Source organism: Dendrobates tinctorius, unplaced genomic scaffold, assembly GCF_039654945.1.
Source record: "Dendrobates tinctorius isolate UK_male_01 unplaced genomic scaffold, ASM3965494v1 ptg000016l, whole genome shotgun sequence".
Taxonomy (NCBI): domain Eukaryota; kingdom Metazoa; phylum Chordata; class Amphibia; order Anura; family Dendrobatidae; genus Dendrobates; species Dendrobates tinctorius.
The window spans coordinates 54,294,960-54,307,215 of NW_027361684.1; the positions used below are offsets into that span (position 1 = coordinate 54,294,960).

Here is a 12,256-nt window from a genome sequence, read left to right on the forward strand (position 1 = left end):
TAGATGAGACAAGTGACGTGAAGCAGAATTATGATTATGGGAGAGGGAGAAACATAAATATTGGACCAGATCATAGATAAGGAGTCCGGATGTTTTATTGTCCTCTGATTGGGGTCTCCTAATGTGTTGTGATGCCCCCACAAGGTCTCCTTATCTATGAACTGGTCCAATATTTATGTTTCTCTCTCAATCATAATTCTGCTTCACGTCACTTGTCTCATCTATTGCATTTTTTCTGTGCTGTATTGTGCATAAATATGTGACTCTTCAGATTTTGTATTAGTCTATGCCTGATGAAGAGACCTGAGTAGTCTCGAAAGCTTGCAATGTGTTACCATCTTTTCAGTTAGCCATTGAAAGGTATCAACCACTGAGGACTCTCAATTCTGAATATTTTTCTTTCTGTATAAGTATCCAACCCTGGATGGAGTGTAAAGAGGGGGTTTTCATTCATAGACATATTTTCTTGTGGAGTCGGTAAGCCAAAGCTCCAATTGTAACTCCCAATCTCGACTCCACAGCCCTGGTCACTATTGAGCATGTACATAAAGTGCAGCACAGATTCATCTCATCTACGACTCCACAGCACTGGTCACTACTGAGCATGTACATAAAGTGCAGCACAGATTCATCTCATCTACGACTCCACAGCACTGGTCACTACAGAGCATGTACATAAAGTGCAGCACAGATTCATCTCCTCTACATCTCCACAGCCCTGGTCACTACAGAGCATGTACATAAAGTGCAGCACAGATTCATCTCCTCTACATCTCCACAGCCCTGGTCACTACAGAGCATGTACATAAAGTGCAGCACAGATTCATCTCCTCTACATCTCCACAGCACTGGTCACTACTGAGCATGTACATAAAGTACAGCACAGATTCATCTCATCTATGACTCCACAGCACTGGTCACTACTGAGCATGTACATAAAGTGCAGCACAGATTCATCTCATCCATGACTCCACAGCCCTGGTCACTACTGAACATGTACATAAAGTGCAGCACAGATTCATCTCAGCTAAAAGTTGAGATCCTTAGCTCAGGAACAGAACAGACATTTATAGGACATTTCATAACTTTCCTAAATTCTTATGAAAGAATGTACAGCGCATCCTGGATTGTACTACTGAACCCAATTTATTATGTATTTTAGGAGTCTGAGTCGGTCCATTTTATACCGACCCCAATTCCACCAAAATTGACAAGACTCCACAGCCCTGTAATTATGTAGGTACACCAAGAATAAAGGGGTGCTATGGCAGATCACCCACACCACTGCAGCTTCACCTTGACTTATTACCACCATCTCATCCCTGGAAGAAAAGGGTGGCCGGACCCTCACACTGGTCCATTGTGTTCCTTTTTTGTTAATATTCCAGTTTCTTCACTACTCATAGGGAGTTAAAGATAAAAGAAACCACAAAAGCGCGCCCACAGGGCTTTACCAGATATAATAAGTAAAATTTGAATTGTTCAGGGTGCTCACCCTCAGAGGTTGTGTACCGCCACAACTACTAAATACGCTCAATCCCATATAATGAAGCTGCAGCAGGAGGGTGTAGACAGACAGCGTCTGCTTCCATTACTCAAAGAGGAGATCCCAAAAAGGGAAAAAAACACCTAGTTCCCGCGCTGCTATACTTCAACCCTCAAATGGAGGAAATCCAGTCGATTCTAGGAGTAGGTTCCAATATCAATGCTTTATTTCATGGTACATACAAAGACAATGCGTTTCGAGGTCCATTCCATGACCTCTTCCTTGTACATCCGACCTGAGGAAGAGGTCATGAAATGGACCTCGAAACGCGTTGTCTTTGTATGTACCATGAAATAAAGCATTGATATTGGAACCTACTCCTAGAATCGACTGGATTTCCTCCATTTGAGGGTTGAAGTATAGCAGTGCGGGAACTAGGTGTTTTTTTTTTTTCTCCCTTTTTGGGATCTCCTCTTGCTTCCGAGCCCCCAAAGTGTCAATCCAAAAGTAAGAAAAAATGAAGAATAAATCAAAATATTTGCAGATAAGTAAAGAAAGTAAAGTCAGCTATTACTTGCAATGTTTGGACATGGCTGCTGGAATCTGTGATCACATTCTGTGTAGAGGACAGAAGCTTCTTCAGGGTCTTGTTGACTACACAGTGTACCAGAAAAATGAAATGGAGCCATCATGGCCTAGTGTCCAAAGAGCAGCTCCTGCTGGTGCAGCTGGATAACGCAGCGTACACCTACTACTGTCGTGTACTGTGGAGAGGCGCAGACAGCCAGCTAGCCATGTAATACTGCCGAGTGAAGTGTCCATTTTGTTCTGATGGTTCTTAGTCAATCCCTCTTGTATATAGGCATTGTGTATGGCACTGTATCTTAAATGTGGCTTTAAATGACCAGGAAAAACCAATGTTTGTTGTAAATGGGTAACCTGATGTCATTTTAAAGAAGACCTGTCACTGTGTTACAAAAGGCCATTTTTTTTTTTAAACCAAAGATTTTTTATTATATTCAAATGTCGTTATAATTACATTTAGGAAAAGCTTTCAAATCATCTCCATTGCATACAGAAAAAAGGAACACGACATTCAATTTCCTCCCCGTCATAAAAGAAGAAAATAAAAAACAAAACCAACCTCCTCCCTCCTCCCTCCCACCCCCTTCCCGACTGCAATACAGGCTTTCTCAATGTGATTGTCTCGACTGTAGCCACATGGCCCAGAGTTTTTCAAAGTGTGCCTCTTTATGTCGTTTTCTATAAATTCTCTCTTCCAATCGGATTACATTATTCACACGAGTGACAAACTCCCCAATCGTTTGGGGTACAGCATCAATCCATTTTTGTGCGATCAGCTTACGGGCAGTATATAAGAGTTTTGCTATGATGGACTTATAGGCATTTCCCACCGACACCTCCTCCACATATCCCAACACACACGTTATTGGATCCCTTCCTATATCACATCGGTATATCTTCTCAACAAGCCCTATAACCTCTTCCCAGTATGACAAAAGTCTTGGACAGGACCAGAGCATATGAAGCAGTCCCGCAGGTTCGTACCCACATCTTGGACACTCCGCGTTGTCCCTCAAGCCCATTTTCCTCATAAGTTCTGGGGTCTTATAAGTTCTATGAATGATATATAGTTGAGATATCCTACCCGGCTCACTCAAAGAGAGTTTAGGTATATACTCTAAGATGGTCTCCCATGTCTCATCTACTATGTCCCCCACATCTCTCTCCCATTTAGATTTTACTGTTAGAGGAAACCCAGCCAAGTAAGAGTATAATAAGTCTCTATAAATGGTAGAGATAGCACCTCTAGTACCCCCGGGTGCACACACATAATCCAGCACCACATCCCTCTGTACCGTCATATTCGTTATCTGTTTTCTGTGCTTGAAATGCATGCCTAAGACCAAAATATCGAAATTCCCCACTACGTGAGAGTCCAAACTCTTTTAAAGCAGAGAAAGGCTTGATCTCGGTCCCCTCCAATAGTTGCCACACATATTGCAAACCTCTCCTCTCCCAATCGATAAAATCCTTCAGTTTATATAGTTCCGATAGATTCACATTATCCCAAATAGGTGTTTATATCGTCAGTTCCTCAACTCGTCTAAGAAGTTTGATATGCTGCCATATCTTGTGCATTAGTCCAAATGTGGGTATATCCTTCCCAAGTCTCCCAAAGCTTCCTGCTTCCAAACTTTGTACCAATGTTCTCTTGTTGGTCAGTTGGACCAAAATTTCCCCCATAACGCTCAAGTTCCCCTCCTCTTGCCACCCCCTAAAGTGCTGCCCCTGCGTTGCTACAAAGTATATCCATGGATTTGGCGCCGCCAACCCTCCCTCTTCCTTCCCCCTTTGCAGTATTTCCAATTTAATTTTTGCTTGTTTTTTCCCCCAGATCAATTGTCTAAAAATGGTATTAACTTTGTAAAAATTTTTCTTTGGGATCCACACCGGGGCATTATGGAGGACATACATCAACTGAGGCATCATTATCATTTTAATTAGATTCGTCCTCCCCACTATTGATAATACTAACTTACACCATGCTGTCATTTTAACTTTGAATTTAACTAGTAACGGGTCGAAGTTTAGTTCGAGAAATCTAGATACAGGCATAGATACCCATATTCCGAGGTATTTAAACTCCTTAACTACTTTCAAATGACCAACCGCCTCCCCTACAGCTCGACATCCCAACTCTCCATCAATCCCCATGATACATGACTTGTCCCAATTAATTCTCAATCCGGAAAAGAAACCAAATTCCCCTATAAGGTCCATGACCCCAGTCAGTGTCTCTCCACCGTCTTTTAAGAACAGGAGTATATCATCCGCGTAAAGGGCGATCTTTTCCTCCAGTTCCCCATATCTAAAGCCTTGTATTTCTTTGGAGTTGCGAATTTTAATCGCTAACGGTTCCATCGCTACAGCAAACAATAACGGTGACAATGGACATCCCTGACGAGTTCCTCTGAACAACCCAAATGCCCCCGAGGTCTCCCCATTAATCCTAATATATCCTTTCGGGTCTACATACAATAACTTAACCCAAGAAATAAATCTGTGCCCAAATCCCATACATTTCAATACTGCCCATAAATAATTCCACTCTACCCTGTCAAAGGCTTTCCGTGCGTCCAGTGAGGCCACCACCCTTTCCCCCCTATTATCTGCTGGAATTTGAATATTTAAAAACAGTCTTCGCAGGTTAATGGCGGTAGATCTGTTTTGTAGGAACCCTGATTGGTCTGGATGTATTAATTTTGGGACAACTCTGGACATTCTTAACGCCAACATTTTGGCTAGTATTTTAACATCTGATGTCAATAACGAGATTGGTCTATAGGATTCTACGGATGAGGCATCTTTCCCTTCTTTAGGAATCACCACGATTACAGCCTCCCTCATAGAGCTTGGCAATACCCCCTTCTCCGCTGCCACCTCAAGTACATGCTTAAATTTAGGCGCTACAATTTCTATTAATTCTTTGTACACTTCTCCCGGGATTCCGTCAGATCCAGGTGACCTGTCATTTGTTAATGATAGGATAGCCTTCTCTACCTCTTCTACAGTGAATAATGCTTCCAAACTTTGTTTATCAGTATCATCTAACCTAGGTAACTCTATCCCTTGTACGTATTTATCCAACTCCAATTCCGAGGCCCTCAATTCCGAGGTATACAATTCTACATAATATTCCTTAAAACATTCCAATATCCCGACGATATCCCTATGAACTGCCCCATCTTTAGTGACAATTTTATATATTTGTGATGGTTTTTTCTGCGCAGCAGTAATCACTGAAATTAAGTGTCCCACCTTTTCCCCCTCTTCATAGAACAATGCTTTTTGGAATGCCCTTTTCTTATCTATCCCCTGTAGATATAACTTATTTACTTCTTCTTGTGCTTCTTTTAATGCTTTCTGGGTGTCGGCATTGGGTCTAACTATCATCTCTTCCTCTGCCCTGCTGAGTCTCTCAGCAGCCTCTTGGTTTACCTGCCTCGTTCGTGTCTTCTGCCTCGAGATATCTCGTATGAATAAACCCCGCAGATAAGCTTTCATGGCATCCCATACTATGAGTGGATCCGCAGTACCTTCGTTCAACTGAAAGAACTCAACAATATCATTCCTAATAGTTCCCATGTTTAAGCATTTGAGCCATTCCGGGTGAATCGTCCCCCCTACTCTCCTCCCTTTCCCCACTCCCACTCTCAGACTAACCTCAATTGCCCTGTGATCGGAGATAAGTCTCTGTAAGTATTCCACTGTTCCAACCAATCTGTCCATGCCCCTATTACCCAGTGCCAAATCTATGCGTGATAAAGTATGATACGAAGTCGAATAACACGAAAAGCATTTCTTCCCCTCATTGCGTACTCTCCATAGGTCTATCATATCCATTTCACCAACATATGTCCCAAATGGAGTCATCCTATCTTTCCTAGGGCAATTTCCCCCATTACCCGCCCGATCCCAATACTCATTCATAACATTATTAACGTCTCCTAATATTAGCACTGGACAATCCCCTCTCCCCCCAATCCACTCAAAAATCTCCTGCAGTTTCTTTTTCGAATATGGGGGTGGGATATAGAGGGCCACCACAATTATGCATATTCCAGAAATTCGACAACGCAGAGAAACAAACTGACCGTCCTTATCTATATAAGAGTCAATTTCTTCATAATGAGTAGGAGAGTGTATCAGTACAGACACACCCCTTGCGTAAGCCGAATACATAGAGTGATAGGCCCGAGTGACCCACTTTTTCTCTAACCAATTTTCCTTTCCTTTGATCAAATGAGTTTCTAATAGACATACTATAGCTGGTTTATGCTTTCTAATTTCTGCCATAACTGCCGCTCTTTTATTTGGATCTGACATTCCCCGTACGTTCCATCTTAGAATTTTTACATCACCACTCATTATGTCCTAAAAAATTAAAAAATAACCGGACTTCTGTGGTCACTATATTATATTGCAGTATGCGAACTCCCCCATAACCAACCCACCCCTGTCCCCCTCCCCTCCATCCCAATCTAGCTGATTCTCTCCTTCCAACGAGCGAGAATACAGCCAGCACCCAATTGCTTCACACCCATATAAAGCCACTGAGTCTCCTTTGTTTGGCGTCCATCACTCCCACCATCAAAAAACAAAAACAATCATCAATACTAATCAGGCCGCATAACATTTTCTAACAAGGATATTGCAATAGTCATCAAAAAACACCCGGGGATCAACGCCCCCAAAAAAGTTTTTGAAAAACCAGGTGCCTCGGAGCACAACCTCCGAAAAAAAAGGAAATATGTCCGAGAGTCTCTACTTCATCCTTTAAACGTGAGATCCTGCAGCTTCCTTGCTTCCCGGAGGATAGTCTCTCTGTCTCTACAATTCAGTATCCTGGCCAGCATAGTACGAGGAGCACTACCCGGTGGGAGGGGTCGTAGGGGGACACGGTGTGCTCTCTCCACCGCGAACACCCTGGAAAGCGTGTCTCTGCCGATCTTGGATAAGATCCATTGCTCAATAAAGTCGGTGGGGTCGCTGCCCTCTATTTTTTCCGGAAAACCCACAAACCTGAGATTGTTCCTCCTTGATCTATTTTCCAAATCATCCTGCTTTAAATGCACTGCTGAAATCTTTTGAGCATGCTGGGACTGAGTCTTCTGCATTTTGTTTACAGAGTCCTCAGTGCTGCTCACTCTCTCTTCCACAGCACCCATCCTGGTATCTGCTTTGTTCAGTGCCTCTTTAATGCCAGTGATTTCTTCTTTAATCTTATCAACCCGGCTATTCAACTTAGTCAGTGTCCTCTTGCAGAACGACACCACCATGAAGACATCTTTCAAGGTTGGCTCTCTCTCAGGAGTCTCATCATCAGCTCCACTGTCTTCCTCCTCATACACACACTCAGGGCCAGCGATTTCCCCTCCCTCTCTTCTCCTGCTATCAGCCTCTCCCACGGTTTCACCGCTCACTCCCTCTCCTTCCAGCACTTTACCTTCTTCAGTGTCCCCCTCCTCCTCTTTTGCAAAGCGCTGCAACTTCTGAAGGATCTGTGACCTTTTACCAAAGCTCTCAGATTGTCTCCGCGCCTCCTCCACTTTCCCGACGCCATCTTATGCAGTCATGCTGCCATCCTCCCCGATATCTTTCTGCCTCCTCCTCCCCATCTCGGCGCTCCTCTGCACTCACGGCGTCTCCTCCCGACTCTTGGGCACTCACTGTGCCAATAGATGTGCCCAGGTCAGTGTTAGAACGGCCTGTTTAAGGATAATTCATAAATCTGACGGCGGAGCTCTTCTACCTAGCGTCCACTCACATCCGCGCTAGGCCACGCCCCCCACAAAAGGCCATTTTTTACTCCTATTTTATCCCTCGCTGCTTGCTTGAATATATCCATTTTTTGTGGGTTTTTTTGTAATATTCCACAAGATTCCCGATACATTTTTATTTAGTGCGACCTATATGCAAATTTTTCTGGCCTTTGCCAAGGGAGCAGTGCTCACTAGATTCTCTGGAGGTGTTTCTTTAGGCCGCTCTGCATAATTAATCCGCTCTAAGTTCCCGCAGTAGTGTCTGTATACTCTTCCTCCCCTGCCCAGGAGCTGTAATATGATCAGACTATATTCCTGTACGGTCAGACACAGCCATTACACAGTACACAGCAGGGGCACATTTATAAGATTATCTCAGCACAGGAACATTTTTTATAACATCCTGTTGTGGAAATTATAATTCCAAAAATCTGTTGATTAAAATGTATTTTGTTCGTGGAACAAACCCTTTATCCCCTTCACACCGCAGCCCATTTTCACATTTGCATTTGTTTTTCTTTCCCCTTCTTTCTAGAGCCATAGCTTTTTTTTTTTCTTTTTTTTCCGGCAATATGGCTATGTGAGGCCTTGTTTTTCGCGGGACAAGTTGTCCTTTTGAACAACACCATTGGTTTTACCATATCATGTACTGGAAAACGGGAAAAAATTCCACGTGCGGTGAAATTGCAAAAAAGGCAATTCCACATCTGTGTTTTTTGGGGGTTTTTTTTAACATGTTCACCAAATGCTAAAACTGACCTGCCATTATGATTCTCCAGGTCATTACACAGACACCAAACATCTAGGTTCTTTTTTATATAAGTGGTGAAAAAAAAATCGAAAGTTTGTGTAAAAGAAAAAAAAAGAAAAAATTGCGTCTTTTCTTTCCGAAACCCGTAGCGTCTCCATTTTTCATGATTTGCAGCTGGGTGAGGGATTTTTGGTGTGCCAAGCTGACACTTTTAACTACACCATTTTGGTGTAGATGCGATCTTTTGATCACTCGTTAGCATTTTAATGCAATGTTGAGGCGATCAAAAAACGTAATTCTGGTGTTTTGACTTTTTTTTTCGCTACGCAGTTTACCGATCAGATTAATTCTTTTTATATCTTGATAGATCAGGCAATTCTGAACTGTGATAACAAATATGTGTATTTTTTTTTTTTTTTTTTTTTTTATTAAATTTTGTTTTCAATGGGGAGAAAGGGGAGTGATTTGAACTTTTATGTATTTATTTTTTTATATTTTTAAAAACATTTTTTTTTTACTTTTCACTTGTGTCAATAGTCTCCATGGGAGACAATAAGTTGCGAACTTCTGATCACCTCTGCTACATACAGTCGATGATCAGATTGCCTGTGTGTAGCAGAACCGCTGGGCGGCGCTCATAGCAGTCACGCTAACCCATCGGTGACCCGCGGTCGTGTGACATGGGCGCCGCTGGGCAGGATTTAGCGACGCGCTTCGGTTGCGGTCACATTAAATGCCGCTGTCAGAGATTGACAGCAGCATTTAACAAGCTTACCAGCTGCGGGTGGATCGCGATTCCACCCGCAGCTGTTAGGGACACATGTCAGCTTTTCAAAACAGCTGACATGTGCCGGGAAAGATGTGGGCTCAGTGCCGGAGCCCACATCAAAGCGAGAGACACGACGCATGTGTGAAGGGGTTAAAGCTAACCCCATAGCCTTGTAGGAGATGGAGCAACATTAGTAATCATTGCTTTAGTTTTTAAATCTGTTCCTCTGTTGCCACACAAAATAATTTTATAGTAATATACAAATAAAGGATCTCTGTGCACCCTTGGTGTGGCTAAATTCCTCTGTGGATTGGTCCACCCTGTTTAAGTATTGCCACTCCTATGTAGATTGTCAGTGCTGTCTGAAGATATGTGCACTGTCCCTGTGCAGAAGAGAGCACACAAACCACTCTCTCCTCACTACTGATATTGCTCAGGTGCATGTCCGCTGCGAGGAGAGAGTGATTTGTGTTCTCACTCCTTCTTCTCTTTTCTGCACAGGGATAGTGATCTCAAAGTTTAATTTGATCATCAGACAGCTCTGTCAATCAACATAGAAAGAGCGGCGATAATCTAGATAAGTGAGTAAAACGGTGCATCAAGGCATTTGGCCACTCCAAGGGTGCACTGGGCACCTTCATTTGCATACTTTTTTTGTGGCGTGGAAGGAAAAGTTTTAAAAACAAAGATAAATATTTTTATTGTTGCTCCATCTCCTATAAGACTACGTGGGTAGTTTGAAGTCTAAATTTGGAGTGACAGACTCCTTTTGAAAAAAAAATAAAAAAAAAACAAACAACTAAATATTCAGGGGAGCAGCAGGAAAAACAGTAAGAACAAAAACCTGGCCACTTTTGATGTGGTAACAGGCCATCTTTAAGTTGCAGGACCACTGGAAGTAATTCCCGATTAGTTATCAATGTACCATATAATATATAGAATTTACTGTAAAATCTACCCCACTTCGCATTAATATGTATACCTCCTGATAAGCAAAAAAATGTACAGTTATATGATTGATTTAAATTATTTGTACTGCGGTTATTCAACCTTATATTGTGATGTTTCTCTGTACAGGGATGGAAGAACCCAACCTCAAGGATGTGAGCTTCAGGAAGACTTTTACCTAGATCTTCTACTTGTAGATACTTGACTTTCCAGGGCTTCGTTAAAAGCATCGGCACTAATAAAAAGTGAATACATAAAAGAGAAGAAATAGTCTTGATAACAAAAAAATCCTATTTTCTCAATAGTGGATTGCTGCACAACTTTTGTACTGTTTTCACAGTTTTTTTTATTGGCCATGTTCAAATGGAAAATTGCTAATTTCTCATTACCATTTTTGCAAGGATACAATGCAAGGCTGATAAAAACTAAAAACAAATCTCTCATAGATGGGGGGTGTCATATTTATTACACATTTTCCTTAGCCAGAGCATGTTTTCTTTTAGTTTTGGTTTCTGTTCAGTTTTTTTCTTTTAGTTTTATGTTAAGATATTTGTGTATTAATGTAATAAAGTGCCTGAATTGTTTCATGTCTCTTCTGTTTTTATATTATTTCTAAGGTATTTCCCCACTATTTTTACCTTCAGGCACAACTGGTGACAAAATAATTACTTTGGGAAAATATGATTTGAGAAATTCAAGAACCATCTAGTTACAAGAAAAAAAAAAGGGGGAGTGCCCGAGGAAGGGACCTAAGAAGTCTCGAAAGCTTCCTTTGTAACATCATTTATTTTATTTTTGTTGGCCATTAAAAGGTCTCATTACTACAGGATTATCTTGTTTTTCACACTGAGCACTATTTTTTTAAAAATCCATCTAAAAACAGTTATTTAAATTAAAATAATAAAAGACAATTTAGCGTGACAGCTGGGCTCACTGCTTCTTTCACAAGACTTGAGTTTGTGACCAGATTTTTGAAAGACTCATGGTAAATTTTTCTACAGCAAACTCCTGAATAGAACATGAAGCCACTGTGTCCCCTCAATAGATATTTCAGATATTGTGTCACCAAATCTAAAGATTAAACATGAAGCTACTCTGTCACCTCAATATATATTTCAGATATTGCATCCCCAAATATAAAATTAAAATGTAAAACTTTGCCTTCTGAATATAAAAAAATATATACTATTTTTCCTAAAAATAAAAAATACACTGTACAACCAAGTATAAAAAAAATGTATGTACTGGACCTGGTGTGCTAGTGTTCAAATATAACCAGTTGGATCAATGACCCGCACAGACTTACAATTAAAGATAGTCTCCAAGTACAAAATGACTGTTCAATCCAAGCCCAACACCCTGCAGGAGCCATTGCCCTAATATCAAACATTTAGTGTCCAAATCCGTTTTTGCGTTTGCCAGCATTTGTTCTTATTTCAGATATGCTAATGAGGCACTCAGTGTACCCTGGGCGTGGCCAATCAGTTCAGTGCTCCATCCCACCTACTTGTTTTCAATGTCCGACCTCCAAGGAAAACAAAGGTACAGCAGATTGTTTCATAAAAGGAAAGCCTCAATTTGGCTGCATACAAAATAAACCCTTAGATTTCAGCAGACTGTGTTATCATCTGTATTGTGCCTACTTGAGTGATACATAAGAGGTCACAGGAGTAGAATTGTATGGAGAACATGCTAATTTTTCAATTATTTTATTAATATGGAAAAAAAGAAATGGTGAAAAGACAAGAACTTTTAACATACAGAGTAAGGCTACTTTCAGACTTGCGTTAGGAGGCTCAGGGCCGCAGCTCAGCTCCGCCCCCGGCCGCGCCTCCTCCGGTCAGCTCCTCCTATGGACGCATGACGCTGCATGCGATCAGCGTACCCTATATTTAGCGTTGGGTACGCTGGCCGTGCGCTGGTATGTTTTTGCCGGTGCATGCGCCCTTTTTGCG

The 12,256-nt window shown here is 41.6% G+C and overlaps 1 protein-coding gene across 2 annotated transcripts in view; it reads left to right on the forward strand.

Moving 5' to 3' along the window:
- Positions 1 to 10,885, forward strand: part of BCLAF3 (BCLAF1 and THRAP3 family member 3) — a 134,147-nt gene extending 123,262 nt beyond the window's left edge. For both annotated transcript variants that reach the window (XM_073565872.1, XM_073565870.1), the window contains exon 14: positions 10,431 to 10,885. In XM_073565872.1, the coding sequence (XP_073421973.1) occupies positions 10,431 to 10,460 (30 nt within the window). In that variant the 3' untranslated portion in view covers positions 10,461 to 10,885. The remainder of the gene's footprint in view (positions 1 to 10,430) is intronic.
- Positions 10,886 to 12,256: the final 1,371 nt, after the last annotated feature.